The sequence below is a fragment of the Prionailurus viverrinus genome, chromosome A3 (assembly GCF_022837055.1).
Source record: "Prionailurus viverrinus isolate Anna chromosome A3, UM_Priviv_1.0, whole genome shotgun sequence".
Classification (NCBI taxonomy): Eukaryota; Metazoa; Chordata; class Mammalia; order Carnivora; family Felidae; genus Prionailurus; species Prionailurus viverrinus.
The window spans coordinates 80,424,469-80,444,781 of NC_062563.1; the positions used below are offsets into that span (position 1 = coordinate 80,424,469).

Below are 20,313 nucleotides of genomic sequence, written 5' to 3' on the forward strand. Positions count from 1 at the left end.
AATACATAAAAATATAAGTTCCAATTTTATTATTAGATTAATTGACATAAAATTCATAAAGTTACTATCACATTATCACACAAGTTTTAAATGGCTACTTTCAGTTTCTGTAATCACATCATAGAGGACTGGTAATGAGTTTGTGGGCTGGCACTGATTTGCTAATCACAGTTTGGGCAGCATTGCTCTACATTTTCTGGCAAATTGAGAAAGCCAAGGATGCTTTTAGTAACACATCCCGTTGAACACTTTTCTCAGGCAGGTTCATGTTATTTTTCCTATTTGAGAGCTTAGGAGTAGACCTGATAGGTGGTGAAAACTCAGTGGTAGAAATTATACTGTGATAACCACGTGACATCATAAAACTGAATGAGGTAGCACTAATTCTGTAAATATTCAAAACTAAATTGTAAAATAGTAACTTAGGAGAGTTTCCATATTAGATCATCATCTTATTCTTCAGGGTTGAAATAGGCCTTAAAAATTTTCTAAAAAGTACATTCAATCCTGAATGGCAGTTGGGAGCCAGCTCTTATTATTGGCTTTTAAACATTTTGCTCTACTTGAAAAATACAAAAGTTGAGTGATGTCCGAGTTAGCATCTGGGAGGGAATAGAACTTAGAAGATTTAGAAAGTTGAACCATTGTAATTACTGTTTTTGTAAGTTAAAAACCATTGAATACTGGTAATTATATGTAGCTTAACCTATAGATATAGCAGCATGGAATGTTAATATTTGGGGGGTACATAGAGATTATTTAACACCATCCCTTTTGATTAATTTTATGGAAACTGAAGCCTGGAGAAATATGCTTGAAACTGCAAAACCATTTTCTAACTAACTGTTAAGAGCAGTAAATCAGGTTTCACTGATTTACTGAAGGTAAAGGACAAAACTGAGTTGCTTTTATTTTGGACTATTTTTTACTTAAGTTTTGGACCAGGTTCTAGTTCAAATAACAGCATAAACAAGTTTTTTTAAAACAAGACATTTTTCAAGAGTTTTAGAAAATGCTAATTTAAACCATTTTTTGGACAGCTTTAAACTTGCTTTAGCTCATTATATTTTTATTTCAGGAGATTATAGAAATGCAACTAAGTTCTTTTTACCTGATATTTGTTCTTTAATTGTGTAAACATGTATTTCCAACAAAAAATTCTGATGGAGTAAATCAGGAGAAAAAACATTCACTTTAAGACTCTTTAAGCTAATATTAATCTCTAGAGGCAAATTGCTTTAATTTCTCAAGGTCTTAATTTCTTTGTGCTAACAACTGGCAGCGTTCTGTACTTTATAGGCTTAACTACACATTTTAGCAGCAAATTCTTGGGAGCTTGACAGAACGAACTGTTGAGAAGTAAAGGTTTGTTTTTGGTTACCATGAGTAGTTTCTATGGAGGTTGAACTATTGTTAGTACTTGGTAGCCTTCTATATGCTTGTCAGTCTGTTTTCTGCAGAAGTGATGATGAATTTAAATCTGCATGATGTGTTCCAATTTACTTACTTATTGGAAATTAGGGGCGTGCATAGCTTTTTGAAATTCGTAATTACTGTTCCTATTAAGTGGTTGGAGAAGCAGCTATTTCTATTTCATATATTATCTTATTTAATTTATAATCATTTTTCTTTTTGGACATAATATAGCCACTAAAGAAATAACTATCCTTTATTCAAACAACTCCTTGGGCATATTCCAGCAATTCTTCTTTCCTTACAATATTAAAAATTGCACATATAATATAACTGGTAGAAGACTTAATTATTTACAGAGTGAAAATAATATTAAATATGTTATTTGTAGATGAGGATTTTCTGCTTTTTTTTAAGTGTGTGTGTGTGTGTGTGTGTGTGTGTGTGTGTGTGTGTATGAGTTAATAGCAATACTAACTATGACAAAAAAAATTTCCTATAATTAAATTTTCATTCATTTTTGGGAAAACAGAATTACCTGAATTCAAGGTCATTTTGTATATTGCTTAATAAGCTACTTATTCTAGAAGTTTATTACTCATCTTTGACAGTATTTTATCTAGTTCATTAAAAATAGCTATAAGTTATGATGTTACATTTATTGCTTATGTTTTATGAACTTTTAAGAAATAGTGCTTTGGGTCATTGAACTCATGTCCCTGATATTTATTCTTCTTGGTCATAAGAACCAAGATTTTTCATATTAATCCAGATTTATTATATTAGACTAGCAATTTTGCTTTCCCTTTTTGATACGGAGTAAAACCGGGGAGATTCTTAAATTATAATGCCTATAGGCATGGTTAAAGTAAAAGAAATCTCATTAAGTAGAAAATGCTCATTAAAGAAAATTTGGAAAAGTGCTAAAAAATGAAAGAAAAAATTTAAAACTCTGATTTTAACAGTGATAACTACTTTGGTATTTTTCTTTCCCCTTGTGTATGTGTTGTTGGAAGGGGAGGAAGGGAGGCAAGAGGCCTCTTACCTTTTTTGTGTATTTTAGAACATTACAGGCTCATACAGAAGAATTCCATATCATTTATGTGGGTGCTTTGTCCTTAAGAAGGTGCAGCGTAACTTCCTGTTCCTTAAGTGTTCCTCATAGTAACTTTCTTCCAAAGAGTAGAGTGTAGAGAGTTGGGAAAATTATTTTACAGTGGAGAAACCTGACAAACATTACTTCAGCTAGGTGTCATTAACAGTGATAAGCCATGTTGATAGCATGTACCCTTGATGTGGTGTGATGAGAATGGCAACTTGCCTCTGTGGTCTTCCTCCCCAAAACCCATAACACCAGTCTAACCATAAGAAAAATCATCAGGCGGATTCCAACTAAGGGGCACTCTCCAAAGTACTCATCAAAACTGTCAAGTTATCAAAAAGAAGGACAGTTTGAGAAACTACCATAGCTACTTGAACTTAAGGAGAAATGATGACTAATTGAATGTAACTTGGATAGGATCCTGGAACATTAAAAGGACATTAGATCAGTGGCGCCTGGGTGGGTCAGTTGGTTAAGCATCTGACTTCAGCTCAGGTCATGATCTTGTGGTTCATGGGTTTGAGCCCCGCACCATGGTCTGTGCTGACAGCTGAGAGCCTGGAGCTTGCTTCAGATTCTGTGTCTCCCTCTCTCTTTCTGCCCCTCCCCTGCTCGTGCTCTGTCTCTCTCTCAAAAATAAGTAAATGTTAAATTTTTTTTTTTAAAGGACATTAGAGCAAACATAAGTATGAAGGCACTTGGCTGGCTCAGTTGGTAAAGCATGCAGCTGTTGATCTTGGGTTGTGAATTTGAGCGCCATATTGGGTGTAGAGATTAAAAAAAAAAAAGGTAAACTTAAACAACTAAGAAAGTATTTACATTGTAGTTAATAATAAATAATGTATCAATATTGGTTATTAATTGTTGTAAGTGTACCATAGAAATATAAGATGTTAATAAACTGGGAAATTAGGTGTCTGGCATATTGAAATGCTGTACTGTCTTCACAACTTTTTCTATCAAAATGTTTTTAACTCAAATTACAGATCCTATTAGAGCCTTCTATGTGTCTCTCAGATTTCATTTTCTCTGTCCTCTGAAGTAATCATTATCCTGCATTAGGTGTTTAACAATCTTATGCATACCTTTATAGTTTTACTACATAATATTTTTAAAATTTATAGTATTTGTCATCTAACAAAACTTCATACAAATAGCATCATACTTTATGTGTTTGTGTGCATTTGTCTTTTTTGTTGTTGTTATTGTTCAGCATCTGTGTTTATGCTTCATCCACGTTGATAGATATAATTCTAATTCATTTACTGAACTTCCTAAATGGAATCATATAGTACATACTCTTTGTGTTTGACTCTTTTATTTAGCATAATATATGAAATTAGTGCATGTTGTATCTGTCAGTTTTTAAAAATAGACTGTTTTTTTAGAGCAGTTTTAGGGTTACAGAAAAATTGAGTGGAAAGTACAAAGAATTAACCTTACATCCCCTCACGGTCCTTCCTGGTGCAATATCCCCTATTATTAGCATCTGGCATTAGTATAGTACATTTGTTACAATAGATGAGCTGCTTTGATTACATTATTGCTAACTAAAGTCCATGGTTTGCATTAAAGTTCACTCTCTGTGTCGTACATTCCATCTTTACAAATGTATAATGGCATGTGTCTACCTTTATAGTGTCAAATTCTGTATGATATTCAGAATAGTACTACTGCCTGAAAAATCCTTTGTCCTCCACCTATTCATTCTTCTCTCTGAACCCTTGGCAGCCACCGTTTTGTTTTGGGTTTGTTTTTTTTTTTTTACTGTGTCCATGGTTTTGCCTTTTCCAGAATGTCATATAATTGGAATCACAAAGTATGTAGCTTTTTCAGATTGGCTTCTTTTATTTGGTAATGTGCATTTAAGGTTCTTTTATGTTTTTTTCATTGATAGCTCTTTTTTTTTTTTTTTAAGTAGTACCGAATAATATTCCACTGTCTCGATGTACTACAGTTTAGCCATTCTCCTACTGGAGGACATCTTTGTTGCTTCCAGGCTTTGGCAGTTGTGAATAAAACTTCTATAAATATCTATGTGCAAGTTCTTGTGTGGACATAAGCTTTTAACTCATTTGGTTAAATTCGAAGGAACGTGATGCTGGATTGTATGGTAAGAGTATTGTTTAGCTTTGTAAGAAACTGCCAGTGTCCAGTGGCTATTCAATTTTGCATTTCTACCTGTAGTAATAGTTCCTATTGCTCCACATCCTTGTCAGCATTTGGTGTTGCTTTGTCTGCATCTATTGATATTACCATATAATTTTCCTTTTGTAGCCTGTTGATATGATGGTGTATATCATCAAACTTTAAATATTTAAAGTTTATTTATTTTGAGAGAGAGAGAGAGAGACAGGGAGAGAGAATGTGTGAGCAAGAGCTGGTCGGGGTTGGGGGAGAGAGGGAGAGAGAGAATCCAAAACAGGCTCTACACTGTCAGCGTAAAGCCCAACGTGGGGCTCAAATTCATAACCTGAGCTGAAATCAGGAGTTAAATGCTTAAGCAACTGAGTCACCCAGGCACCCCGATATGATGCATTGTATAATTGAAATTTGAATATTGAATTTTGAATATTGCATATTTGGAATAAATCCTGGTTGGTTGTGGTGTATAAATCTTTTTAGACATTATTGGATTCAATTTCCTAATATGCTGTTGTGGATTTTTGCATTTATATTTGTGAGGTTTTTTTTGTTTTTTTTGAGGGTTTTTTTTGATAATGTCTTTGTCTGGTTTTGGTATTAGAATAATATGGTCTCATGGAATGAGTTAGAAAGTATTCCTTCTGCTTCTGTTTTCTGAAAGAGACTGTTGAGGATGGGTGTAATTTCTTCCTTAAATGTTTGGTGAAACTCACCAGTAAACCAATCTGGACCTGGTATTTTCTGTTTTGGCAAGATATTAATTATTGATTCTATTTCTTTAATAGACATAGGCCTATTCAGATAATTGATTTCTCCTGAGTTTTTGTAGATTGTGAGTTTACAGGAACTGTTTAGTTTCTTCCAGGTTATCAAACTTATGGGCATATAGTTATTCATAATGTTCCTTTATTGCCCTTTTAATGTTCATGGGATCAGTAGTGATGTCCCCTCTTTCTTTTCTGATGTTAGTAATTTATTTCTTCTCTTTTTTTTTCTTTGTTAACCTGGCTAGAGGTTTAGCAACTTTATTGATCTTTTTGAAGAACCAGCTTTTGGCTTAATTCATTTTTTCAAAAAACTTTTAATGTTTATTTTTGTAAGAGAGAGAGACAGAGTGTGAGTAGGTGAGGGGCAGAGAGAAGGAGACACAGAATCTGAAGCAGGCTCTGGGCTCTGAGCTGTTAGCACAGAGCCTGATGTGAGGCTTGAACTCGCAAACTGTGAGATCATGACCTGAGCCAAAGTCAGACGCTTAACTGACTGAGCCACCCAGGCAGGTGCCCCTGGCTTAATTCATTTTATCAGTTGATTTCCTGTTTTCAATTTCATTGATTTTTTTCTCTAATTTTTATTTCTTTTCTTTTACTTACTTTGAGTTTAATTTGCTCCTTGTCTAGTTTCCTAAAGTGAAAGTTTAGATTATTGATTTAGATTTTTCTTCTTTTCTTCTATTATGTATTCAGTGCTATAAATTTCTCTTGTAACAGTTGCCTTCACTGCATCCTACAGATTTAGATATTTTCATTTTAATTTTGTTTAAAATATTTTAAAATTTCTTGGTTTTTTTTTGATTTTTTTTTTTAATGTTTATTTATTTTTGAGACAGAGACAGACAGAGCATGAACAGGGGAGGGTCAGAGAGAGAAGGAGGCACAGAATCTGAAACAGGCTCCAGGCTCTGAGCTGTCAGCACAGAGCCCGACGCGGGGCTCTAACTCACGGAGTGTGAGATCATGACCTGAGCCGAAGTTGGCCGCTTAACCGACTGAGCCACCCAGGTGCCCCTAAAATATTTTAAAATTTCTTTTGATACTTCCTCAATATATGTGTTATTTAAAAGTATGTTATTTAATTCCTAACTATTTGGGGGTTTTTCAGATACCTTTTTGTTACTGATTTCCAGTTTAATTCCATTGTTGTCTGAGAGCAGACATGTATGGTTTCTATTCTTTTTATGTGTTAAGGTATGTTGTATAGCTGAGAATATGGTCTGTCTCAGTCAGTGTTCCATGTGAGGTTGACAAGAATGATATTGTGCTGTTGGATGAAGTACTCTGTAGGTGTCAATTAGATCCAGTTGATAGTGTTGTTTATTTTAACTATGTTCTGTGTACTGGATCTTTAAATTACCAATAGAGTGGTGTTTAATTCTCCAACTATGATAGTGGACTCATCTTTCTCTTGGCAGTTGTATCAGTTTTTATGCCATATATGTTTTACACCAACTAAAAGACTGAGACTGCTAAAGTGGATAAAAAAAAATAAGACCTAACTCTATGTTGTCTATGAGAAACCCATTTTTAATATGACACATACTGATTAAAAGTAAAAGGATGGAGAAAGATATACTGTGATAACACTAATCAATGAAAACTGGAGTGGTTTTATTAATTTCAGACAAAGCAGAGTTCAGAGCAAGGAAAATTGCCATGGATAAAGACAGACATTACATAATAAAAGAGGGGTCAGTTCTTCCAGAAGATGTAACAATCCTTAACATGTATGCACCTAGCAGCCGAATGTCAAAACATATGACGCAAAAAGTGGTAAAACTGCAAGGAGAAATAGACAAATCTACTATTGTACTTGGGAAACTTCAACACCCTGCTATTTGTAAAGGACAGATGCAATAGGCAAAAGGTCTATGAGGACATAGCTGAACCAAAGAGGTCAATCAGTTAACTAGATCTAATTGACATTTATAGAATATTTTGGTGGGAGAGGAGGGAGACATGAAGAATTTTTAGGGCAGTGTAACTCTTCTGTGTGGTATATAAAGGTGGATACATGTTGTTATACATTTGCCAAAACTTACAGAATGTACAAGAATGAACCCTAATGTAAACTGTAGACTTTGGTTGATAATGATGTGTCAATATTGATTTGTCCATTGTAGCAAAGTACCACACTGATGTGGATGTTGATGGTAGGGGAGGATGTGTATGCATGGGTTGAGGAATGTGGGTATGTGGGAACTCTGTACTTTTTGGTTAGTTTTGCTGTGAATCTAAAACTGCTCTAAAAATTAAAGTTTCTTAGTTAAAAATTAGAACAAATGTATCTGGAACCTAATAGTTTCTAAAGGATACTTTGTAAAAGTAGTTTCAGAGACGTATTTCCATTTTTATTGAAAAATTTGAGGCAGAAGTGTGTGTCATTGAAGCATCAAATTAGGTGATAATATGGAATCACTTTGTTCTGATATGTGAAGTTTACATTGTATGAAAGTATATATCTCACTAAATACTATTTATCTATGTTTATTTTAAGCACTGACCCTTTGTTTTGAAATACTGCTCTAAAAAACAGGAAGCTTAATGGAAAAGCTGTGTTTTGTCTACCAAAGAATAATAGGAATTCTCTCTGGTTTATTTTTAGTGCCAACTATAAATACTGTTGCTTTCAAGCAGAAAGAAGAGATTAATGATTATATAAAAATATTAAATTACAGGGGATTGCTTTAGGACTAACATGCTTTGGGATTGATTAATATCAAAGTTTCCCATTTTCAAATATTAGCCTCCTAATTTTAATTACTTGATACTTAATGAGCAGTTTATTTAAAAAGGCATCATCTTGAGTTCAGTTTTTTTTCTTATTTATTTATTATTTTAAAACAATAGCAGTCATTTATTTAGCTAATGAATCTGAACTTTAGGCAGAGCTCAGAGGGGAAGACTGTCTTCATATGGTGTCCACTCAACTGGAGGCTAGATGATCCACTTCCAAAATACCTCATTCACTGGCTATTTGGTGCTGGCTGTTTGGCTGGGAGCTTAATGATAGGCCGAGGGCTAGAGGCCAGAGTCCTTATAAGGTAGTCTCTATAAGCTCCTTACAACATAGTGCCTGGGTTCTAAGAGCAAGCCTCTTATGAGGAACAAAATGGAAGTTGAAGTTTCTTAAAACCTGAGCCAGAAAATTGGCACAGCATCACTTGGCCATGATCTTTTTTGAATTTGCTTTTTTTCTTTTTTTTTTAGGGCTTTAATTTTGAGTTTCAGCTTCACACCAAAATTGAACAGCAAGTATAGAGTTTCCATATGCTCCCCATGCCCACATATGCACAGCCTCTCCAACAATCAATACCCTGCACCAGAGTGGTATTTTGTTACAATGGATAAACCAATGTTACCCAAAGTCCATAGTTTACATTAGGGTTCACTCTTGGTGTTGTACCATCAATGGATTTTGGCAAATGTATAATGATGTGTATCTATTGGTACATTATCATATAGAATAGTTTCACTGTTCTAAAAATCATCTGTGTTCTGTTTTATCCCTTCCTCTTCTACCAACCCCTGGCAACCATGATTTTTTTTTTTTTACTGTCTTTATAGTTTTGCCTTTTCTAGAATGTCATATAAAGTTGATCTTTGAACAAAAAGTGTTTAAACTGTGTGGGTCCACTTACATGCAGATTTTGTAAAATAAATGTATTTGCTCTTCCTTACGATTTCCTTAATAACATTTTCTTTTCCCTATCTTACTTTATTGTAAGAATATGGTATGTAAAAATATGACATACAAAATATGTGTTAATTGATTATGTTATTGATAAAATAAGGTTTCTGGCCAACTGAAGTCTATTAGTATAAGTTTTTATATATACTATAGTATAGTATAAATATATATGTAAGTAAATATAGTGTAAGTTTTTAGGGAATCAAAAGTTAGATATGCATTTTCTTATTATTTTAAAAAATTTTTTATGTTTATTTTTGAGAGAAAGAGAGAGAGTGAGAGAGACAGAACGCTAGGAGGGGAGAGGCAGATAGAGAGGGAGACACAGAATCTGAAGCAGGCTCCAGGCTCTGAGCTGTCAGCACAGAGGCCAACGTGGGGCTCGAACCCATGAACTGTGAGATCCTGACCTGAGCTGAAGTCGAACACTTAACCGACTGAACCACCCAGGCGCCCCGGCATTTTCAATTTTGCTGGGGGTGTCATTGCTCCTAACCCCTGTGTTATCTAGGGGTCAGCTGTAGTTGGAATTGCCATGATCTTTTGGATAAACAGTCACACAGCCCATATTTATTCCAGGGGATGGGATATAGATTCTTAACTTCAAGTGGGAAAAGGGTCAAAGAATTTTGTCACCAGGTTTTAAAATTGCCACATTCTATATTTGTATATTATAAATAAGGAAATCCAGGTACAATAATACTAAAAGATTTTCCCAAGATTAGATGAGTAGTCAAGGCCAGGTCTTTTAGATTGCCATTTGCACACCCATCCAACTATTCACTCATTCAACATATATTTACTGATCGTCTGCTATGTGACAGTCACTGTGCTAGGCGCCAGAGATTAAATATAAACAAGCAGGGCAAGGTCTCTGCCCTCTACAAGCCCTTACATGTAAGAGCCTGGCAGTTACCCTACATTGTGATAAACACCACTTTACTATGTAGCCTGCAAAGAGAGCCCTGTTCTGGATTTGGTGGTTTAGGGAAGATTTCCTGTATACAGTAACATCTGTATTAAAGCTTGAAAAAAAGGTAGTGTCAACAAAAGGAGTTGAAGGAACAACAACTAAGATGTTCTAGGCAAAAGGAACAACATAGGCAAAGGTCCAGAGGATAGGGAAAGAACGGCAGTTTTAAAAGCTAAAATGAGGGGTGCCCGGGTGGCTCAGTCGGTTGAGCATCCGACTTCGGCTCAGGTCATGATCTCACAGCTTGTGAGTTCGAGCCCTGCGTCGGGCTCTGTGCTGACAGCTCAGAGCCTGGAGCCTGCTTCAGATTCTGTGTCTCCCTCTCTCTCTGCCCCTAACCCACTCACATTCTGTCTCTGTCTCTCTCAAAAATAAATAAACATTAAAAAAAAAAAAAGCTAAAATGAGTACAGTATGGATGGAGGGAGATCGATGGAGTGAAAGATTGTAAGAGGTAGGGGAAGATGAAGAGACACAAAGCTAGAGAGGTAGAGGAAGTACCTCGTCATGATTCACCCTATAAACCAAATTAAATAATTATAGAATTGAAACCTGGAAGCTAGAGAAGTCTTTACAGGTTTTATTCTTTAATTAAACTTTTTACTTAGAGATTATTTGTAGATTCATATGCAGCTGTAAGAAATAGTAGAAAGAAATGATCCTTGTATACTTGACCACTTACACCCTATGGTAGCTTCTTGTAGAATTATAGTACAATAGCACAACCACTATATTGACTTGCTACTGTCAGGATACAGAACTTTCCATTACCAGTAGGATCCCTTATGTTGAAGTTTTATAGCCACATCCATTTTCCTCCCACTCATCCTCACTCCTTCCTTTTTTTCAAACAGTTGATAATCAGTTTATTAAAATAGTTGATATAAGTATTTGCAGTGGTGACTTCTACCTTGACTCCTGGCTAAATACTGATGGAAGTAATCTGTTTAACATTCTCAGAAGGACTATGCAAGTCAGTGTGAGTCACTTAAGGATCCTCATCTGAAAAATGACTCAAGTTTTAGAATCTTCAGCCTGAGAGGTTTTTCTTGTACTGATTCTTAGAGTTTCAGTACCCATCTAAACTGGTTCTTTCACTTTGAGATTTTTTTCCTTTGAGCCCCTGATCAAGTCAGCATACACCTTCTCCAGAGGTTTTACACTGTGACTGGTTAGGATAATTCTAACTTGGTGAATCACCACCTCTTGTTCCACAAGTGTCTTTCTAGGATCCGGTGGACCTGAGCTCTGTTGCAGCTGTGACCATGTCTTCCTCAAAGAGCCCTCACTCCTTTTTTAACCCCTTACAACCACTAATCTGTTTTCCATTTCTGTAATTTTGAACTTTCAAAAAGTATTACATAAATGGAATAAAACAATGTATAACCTTTCCTTTTTCTAAAATTTTCTTAAATGATTTATTTATTTTTGACAGAGAGGGAGAGAAGAGTGCAAGTGGGGCAGGGGTAGAGAGAGAGGGAGACACAGAATCCGAAGCAGGCTCCAGGCTCTGAGCTGTCAGCATGGAGTCTCATGAGGGGCTTGACCCACGAACCGTGAGATCATGACCTGAACTGAAGTTGGTTGCTTAACTGACTGAGCCACCCAGGCGCCCCTAAACTTTCTTCATTCAGAATAATTCTCTGGCAATTTGTGCAGGTTGTAGTTATCAGTGGTCCATTTCCTTTTTATTGCAGAGTAGTATTCCATGGTATGGATGTACCATAGTTTATCTGTTTACCTGTTGAAGGGCATCTGGTTTATTTCTAATTTTGGGGTATTACAAATAAAGCTGCTGGAAACATTTGTGTATTATATAACTTTTTTGTGTGGACCCATGTCCTCTTTTCTATGGGATAAATTCCCAGGAATGCTATTGCTAGGTCATATGGTAGTTACATTTTTTTATTAGTAAATTGCCAGACTTTTGCACTGTGTATGTACCATTTTACATTTCCACCAGCAATGTATGATTGATCCAGTTTCTCTGTATCCTTGGAAGTATTTGGTCTTGTCACTGTTTTTAAATTGTAGCAATTCTACTAAGTGTATAATGATATCTCATTGTGGTTTTATTTATTTTTATTATTAGTTTTTCTATGTAGTCTCTACACCCAACCTGGGGATCGAACTCATGACCCTGAGATCAAAAGTCAGTTGGCTGTACCAACTGAGGCAGCCAAGTGGCTCTGATTGTGGTTTTAATTAACATTTTTGTGATAGCTAATGATGTTGGACATTTTTCATGCACTTATTCTCCATTTATATATCCACTCTGGTGAAATGTCTCTCATCTTTTGTCCAGTTTCTAATGGGATTATTTGTTTTTTGTTTTGTTTTGTTTTTCTGACGCAAAAGCAAAGAGCCTTTTGATAATTTGTTTTTTAATGTTGAAATTTTAAGGTTCTTTATATATTCTAGGTATTAGTCCTTTGTCAAATGTTTGTTTTGAAGTTTTTTCTCTCAGTTTGTAGATTGTCTTTTCATCCTCTTCACAGCATTTTTTTTTTTTTTTTTTTTTTTTGCATAGGACAAAAGTTAATTTTGATGTGGTTGACTTTAACAGTTTTTTCTTTTATGGATCATGCTTTGGTGTCAAATCTAGGACCTCTTTGTCTAGTTCTTCATTACAAAGATTTTTCAAAAAAGATTTACAGTTTTGGGTAACTGCCACCTGGGTGGCTCAGTCACTTGAGCATTTGACTCTTGACTTTGGCTCAGGTCATGTTCTCACGGTTCAAGGGATCAAGTCCTGCCCTGGGCTCCATGCTAGCAGTACGGAGCCTACTTGGGATGTAGGATTCTCCCTCTTCCTCTCTTTCTGTTCCTTGCCCGCTTGCACACACTCTGTCTCTCTCAAAATAAATAAATAAACTTCAAAAAAATATAAAGAAAACATTTACAGTTTTATGTTATATCTAGGCCCATGATCTATTTTAAGTTAATTTTTACATAAGTTAGGAAATTTATGTTGAGGTTCTTTTCTTTTCCTAAAGTATATCTACTTACTCAACTACCTTTTGTTGAAAAGATTTTCTTTTCTCTATTGAAAAGATTTTGCACCTTTGTCAAAAATCAGTTGTTCATATTTGTGTGGGTCTATTTCTGTGTTATTTATTCTTTTCCATTAGTTTATGCATCCTTCCCTCTGCAAATACTGTGATCTTGATTATTGTAGCTATATCTTAAGTCTTGAAATGGTGAAGACTGATTGCTCCCACTTATTGCTTTTTTTTTTCTCAAAATTGTTTTATCCTATTTCCTTTGACTTTCTGTATAAATTTTAGAATAATTTTGTCTGTATATATAGAAATTCTTATGAGGAGTTTGATAGGAATTGCTTATGTATCAACCTGTTTCTTTTCTCTGAAGTAGGCTTGAATAACTTGGCATGCTTTTTTGTCTTTTTCTCCTACCTAACTTTTTGTGTTGATTTGAAATTCCAGTTTCACATTTATAATTATTAATTTTTAACATTTAAAAATTATTTTTGGTTCATCATATTCCAATCACATATATCTTTAGCATAATGCTGCTTTATGTTGACTAGGAGACCAGCAATTTCTCTAAGCTGCCCACTATCAGTAACATAATGTGGAGTCAATGATTATAGTCTAGCAGCATTAATTTTGCCAATAATATTAACACGATGATTTGCATTTTTATTTTTTATTCAATTTCTCTCCTTTGATTTTGTAGCCTAAATTACCTTTGGCTCTGAGCTCCTTGCTCAGCAAGGCTAGATTAGGCAAACAAATCAACACTTTGGAATTGTTTCTTTATCTAAGAGTTGATGGTTTGTGATATACATGAGATGATTTTGTAAAGTAATAAATTGATGACTTGAAATAATTCTAGACTTTAGGTTGATCTGTAGCATTTATTATTTTTGGCTTAAATAGTTTTTGATACGGTTGCGAGTGCTTTTTATACCATGAATTCAAGGGCTTATGTTAGATGCTGTAATTGCAGAAATATGTAGACCCTGCCCTCACAGATTATAATCTGTTGGGTGAAATAGACTTGTAAACAGATAATTTCATTACATCGAGGTAAGTATAATGACAGAAATATTAGGCATTTTTGGAATAGAAAGTGGGGGCTGCTTGAATGGCTCAGTCAATTGTGTCCTACTCTTGGTTTCAGCTCAGGTCGTGATCTTGCTGTTCATGGGATTGAACTCCGCATCAGGCTGTGCATGCACTGAAGGTGCAGAGCCTGCTTGGATTCTCTCTCTCTGTCTCACTCAAAATAAATAAATAAGTAAATAAATAAACCATGTATATGTATATGTATATGTATATGTATATGTATATGTATATGTATATGTATATATAAAAGGAGTAGAAAAGAGCCCTTACCTTACTAGGGGAGGAGGAATATTGGAGAAGCCATGCTTGAAATGAGTCTCGAATGGTAAATAGGAGTTAATCTGGTGAAGGACATTTAATCTGATGGAAATTAATGTGATGGAAGGACATTTCAAGCAGTTAGAATAATGAACAAAGACACATAAAAAGAAGTAGCATATTAGGATTTCTGGTTGGAGAATTACGAACAGGTTAGTACTATGTGAATGGCAAGTGTGGGAAGCAGAAGTTTATGAGGCACCAAAAGATAAGCCAGACCAGATCTTGTGGTGTTGAGCTTGGACTTTATCCTCATTGGTTCTCAAATCTATGAGGTCCAGTGTTTCCTTCCTGTAGTAAATATTTTCTAATGCCCCTTTATTATTTTTAAATAGAATTTATTTATAGTTATAATTCATATATAATAAAATTAACATGCATCATTTCTAACAAATTAAAACGATGACATAAATGTACTATAAAGTCAAGTTCTAAGAAACATGAAATAAAGTAATTTGAAATATGTATTTTAAAATGTAAATGTTAAAGCATTACTGCATTAGAACATGTAATGAATCATACAGATACCTGTACTTCTATGTAGAATCCCTGTGAATGTGCAGCAATAAACATGGACTTTTATAGATGTATTGGTAATTCAGATATTTTAGTTGCTATTGCCATTGGTAATATTCCAAAACGTTCAACAACCTGTTTGTAAAGTTCTGACCAAATTAAAGTACAAATAATATTAGTTTCATTCCCATAAATTTGATGTTTATTAAAACTGCAAAAAAATTTTTTTAATGAAAAAAAGATTAATTTCTAGATTCAGGTAATTATAAACAAGTTTTTCCACATAATGTTAAGTGGAACATTGCCAAGTCATGTGGGACATGAGTCTGTTTGTTTTATGGGATGTTCTTGAGAAGGGGTTGGTAAACTACATCCCAGAGGCCACACTGCCTATTTTTGTATAGCTTATGAGCTAGGAATAGTCTTTATATTTTTATTTATTTATATGTATATTTTAAATTATCAGGGTTTCTTTTTTTTAAGTTTTTTAAAATTTATTTTGAGAGACACAGGAACAGTGGGAGCAGGGGAGGGGCAGAGAGAGAGTGGAAGAATCCCAAGCAGGTTCTGCACTGTCAATGCAGAGCCTGATGCGGGACTTGAACTCCTGAAACTGTGAGATTATGACCTGAGCCGAAATCAAGAGTTGGAAGGTTAACAGACTAAGCCACCCACGTGTCCCAGAATGGTTTTTATATTATTTTTAGAGAGTTGGACCAAAAAACAACAAAAAAAAAGGAGGAATATGTAACACCTTTATAGAAAGTTTGTCAATTCATTTTCTTGAGCACTGTAGGATGCCGATCATCCCTAGATCCTGTTTGCTAGATGCCAGCAGCACTCCAGTCACTGTGAAACCAAACATAGCTCCAACATTTTTCAAGTGACTTCTGAGGGCACTACTACCTTGCTGAGGACCACTACCCTAGATGATCAGTTTTCAATATTTTATTCCATTGTGACACACTTAACAAATAGTAATATGCATGATTTATTCCCATGTAGAGTTCTTATGTTCGTAATTTTCTGTTTTTTTCCTTACATTCAACGAAACAATTAAAATGAAGCAGGAATTGGGGCACCTAGGTGGCTCAGTCAGTTGAACATCTGACTCTTGATTTTGATTTTGAGATCAAGCCCCACATTGGGCTTTGTGCTGACAGTGCAGAGCCTGCTTGGGATTCTCTCTCTCCCTCTCTCTCTCTCTGTCCCTCCCACACACTTTCTCTCTCTCTCTCTCTGTCTCTCTCTCAAAATAAATAAATAAGAATTTGAAAAAAATAAGGCAAGAATTGTTAATATAAGGTTAACCTTGAAAACCCTCCAGTTTATACTTATAAAAATAAATCTTTACAAACTTCAGTACTTTTATTACTACTAATAACATTACTTGTAACTTATAACTTACATAGGAATGTTTTTTTTTTTTTTTTAAATTTTTTTTTTTCAACGTTTATTTATTTTTGGGACAGAGGGAGACAGAGCATGAACGGGGGAGGGGCAGAGAGAGAGGGAGACACAGAATCGGAAACAGGCTCCAGGCTCCGAGCCATCAGCCCAGAGCCTGACGCGGGGCTCGAACTCACAGACCGCGAGATCGTGACCTGGCTGAAGTCAGATGCTTAACCGACTGTGCCACCCAGGCGCCCCACATAGGAATGTTTTATAATTGACTGATAACCACTGTAGCAGCTCTTGGAAACCTTAAAGCAGGGAAGTGACAGTATCCTATTGACATTTTAGATAGATTACTTTGGTGGGTAATAGAAGATAGACTTGAGGAGGTACAAAGTACAAGCCTAGTTTAGGTACAAGATGGTGGCCTCTCGAGTATTCTATGCTGGGTAGTAGGGACAGAGCAGAGGAGACACATTATTGGAGAATTATTTCAGATATAAAAATCAGTAGAAGTTAATGAACAAAATGTAGGCTTAGTTCTTAACCTTTGTTGCTCATTAGAATTATTTGGCATGCTTTTAAACAATGCCAATGCCTGGGGCCCAATTTAGGATTTTTAGAAATCAGAAGTTCTGGGATAGAGTCTGGGAATTGATATTTTAAAAATGTACCTCGTGATTCTAATTTGCAGCTAGTGTTGAGAACCACTAATTCAAGTTGTGGAGGAGAGAGAAGAATAAGGGATAAGTGAGTAGTACCAGGCTGCCAGCTAAGGCTACTGGTTGATAGAGGGGGCATGCTTTAAACAGTGTCTGTTCCATGGTAGCTATTCAGATATTTTTGGTATAAATGAGAACTGATGACTTTGAACTTGAACCAGAACCAGTTCCTTATTTAATTTCTGATTATTCTAAATTTGGATGAATTAACCCCAGTTCAAGATATAATCGACTGGGACCCAACCAAAATAAATGCTATCACAGGTAAGGTTATATCAGAATGATTATCTGGATATAATTTGAGGAAAAGAATGATATAAATCACTGATGCTGTGGTGTGATATTGTGAAGCAAAGTGCCAGCTGAAATAATTTGACTTCATTATAGTACATTATACAAATTGATATTTCTATTGAGTGCCTTAGAGAATTTGGGTCCTCATACCAGGTAAATAGGCAGGTATTCAATATATGTTTATTAAATTATACGGTGAAATATCTTTATCAGAAAGTTGTTATATTTATCATACAATTCTTTTTTATGTTAATGGAAGAATGAAAGGCAGTATGTTTGTCTTTCAGCCCCAATTCTACTTCCTCTACCTATATTCTACCTGTACACTGTCTTCCTTTACACTCCTCTGTTCTCACTGCTACTGCCCAAGTGTAGTCAGGACCGTTGGTTTCCAGTGATAGGAATATAGCTCAAACTGTCTTGAATATTAAATTGAATTTTTTGGTACCTGTAGGCAGAAAGGATGCTGAGATAACATACAAAACTAAAGAAAGGTTTACAGGAACCAGGGCTTTGGTGATTATAGAGCAGGGATATCATTCCATTACAACCACTCTCATCTCTGCTTGGCTTTGTTCTTTTTTATTGCAATCAGGCCTTTGCCAACAGATCAAAGATAGCAGTCTGCAACCCAGCCTCATAGCCTTCTGCTTCCAGGATTCCAAGAGGAAAGACCATTTCTACTCCTGTTCTAAATTGAGAAGTTGATTTCAAGTAGCTGTTGTTTCCAGAGAAAGGAGGCTACTATGATTTGTCTGGTTTAGAGCTCATGCCAACCCCAGTGGCCAGGAGAGTATAAGGATATACCAAAGAAGAGGCAAGGAAAATCTTGAGACCAAATCATTAAGTCACTGTCCTCTCCAGGGCTCCATTGCCACAGACCCTTGATGATTTTCCACTTCAGTTTATTTATTTAGCAGCTTACTATTCACAAAACAGCAATGATAATTAAATTTTGAAAATTTATGGAGAAATGTAGAGTAGTATGCAATTTTAGACTAGTAGTATTGTAAATGAGCTATTTGAAGATGGACTACACAGCTAACATAATGCATTCATTTGACAAAATGTACTTAGTTCTTCTATGGACAAGGCATTGTATAGTCGTAGTATATCAAACCAAGCCTGGCTATAAGGCATTGTGAAATTATATAAGATTTCAACAGAGGATGAGTTAATTCATTTTCTTGTTTTATTATTTAATTATTTAATTTTATTATTTTCCCATCATGGAACTTGGTATTTAAGAACTAGTTTCTAGTTATTGATATAGAATTTGAGTGACATGGAATTTTTAACAAGTAGTTTTCTTTTCTTTTTTTAAATATTTATTTTGAGAGAGAGAGAGAGAGAACACGAGCAGGGTAGAGGGAAAGAATTCAAGCAGGCTCCATGCCCAGTGCAGAGCCTGATGTGGGCTTCAATCTCATGACACTGAGATCATGACCTGGGTTGAAATCAAGAGTCAGATGCTTACCCGACTGAGCCATCTAGGCACCCCAGCAAGTAGCTTTTCTGATACTCAATATTTGTAAAAAGAATGTTTTTGTTCTTTTAAAGAGCTTGTTCTCATTACTGTCATTTAATGACGCTTTTTGAAAGCTGATTTAGTGATTAGAGTCATTCAAAATATGATCTGTAGTTAAGCTATCTTTTTCTAGTTATTTACCAAATTCAAATTATATAATTTTTTCTGTCTTTATAGTCAATTGCATCTGCAGACATGGATTTCAACCAGTTGGAGGCATTCTTGACTGCTCAAACCAAAAAGCAAGGTGGGATCACATGTGACCAAGCTGCTGTCATTTCCAAATTCTGGAAGAGCCATAAGACAAAAATTCGAGAGAGCCTCATGAACCAGAGCCGTTGGGACAGTGGGCTTCGAGGTCTGAGTTGGAGAGTTGATGGCAAATCGCAGTCAAGGCATTCAGCTCAAATACATACCCCTGTTGCGATAATGGAGCTGGAAATAGGAAAAAGTGGACAGGTGAGCCCAACTTCAATCAATTTCCTTTTATAAACTACATTTCCTATTACATATTAGATGATAAAAATAATAGGAAAAGACTCTGTTTCCTAGAATCCCTTTTCAGATATGGAATCATCTGAAAAATTTGGATACTCCTCGTTGTGGATAGAATCTGGAAATCAGCCTCATGGCCCTGGCAGCTATCTCAGAATAACAAAATGAGTCAATGAGGTGATTGCACAGAGAGTGGCCACCATTCCATTTTGGTTAGATCTCAGAATTCTTGGCATTTGCTCAGAATTCTTGGCATTTGCTCAGAATCTCCAAAGCAATGATAGAGGTGCTAAATAAAGACCAGGAATTGAGATTAAACGACGCAGAACAAAACTGTCTCACCCAGTCATCTTTATGGGCAGTCAGATATAGGAGGCAGTGCATCTTAATTACAGCAATGTGTTGTTCCTAAAGACCCTAAGTGTGCTATCTCTGTCCTTGAGCCCACAAATAATTTTTAATGTGATCTTGATTATTTACAAAACAGTTCCTCTTTTTCTTGCAGTTTCCATAGTCATTATAGCAGGTAATTTTAGCATCTACATTGTTTTTCCTGAAGTCATTCAGTTTGTGCTTTAGATGATGCCAGATCAGACTTTTAATGACCTGGTATATGTCTTTGGGGGAAGAAAAAAAAAGCAGCAACCCATAATTAGGAAGAGAAAACCCAGATCACTGAATTAGCCAACCAGATTTATTTTCAGATGAATAATCAAATAAGTGCTTCTATTACATTCTATAGTAGAAATTTATTTTTCTTCTAGGGATGAGCATTTTTTTTAGCTGTCAGTTCCCCTCATATATTCCCTTAGGATTTTTCAGTGTTTGTAGTTCTATAATGATACTGATTTTAATTT

At 35.3% G+C, this 20,313-nt stretch overlaps 1 protein-coding gene across 3 annotated transcripts in view; it reads left to right on the forward strand.

Moving 5' to 3' along the window:
• The window catches only part of COMMD1 (copper metabolism domain containing 1), a 221,354-nt gene that overhangs the window by 63,068 nt on the left and 137,973 nt on the right, over nt 1-20,313 (forward strand). For 2 of the 3 annotated variants that reach the window (XM_047853530.1, XM_047853529.1), the window contains exon 2: nt 19,139-19,420. In XM_047853530.1, coding sequence (XP_047709486.1) covers nt 19,139-19,420 — 282 coding nt within the window. Of the gene's footprint in view, nt 1-18,046; nt 18,251-19,138; nt 19,421-20,313 lie in introns of those variants that run through there. The other variant, XM_047853531.1, reaches the window with a different exon arrangement.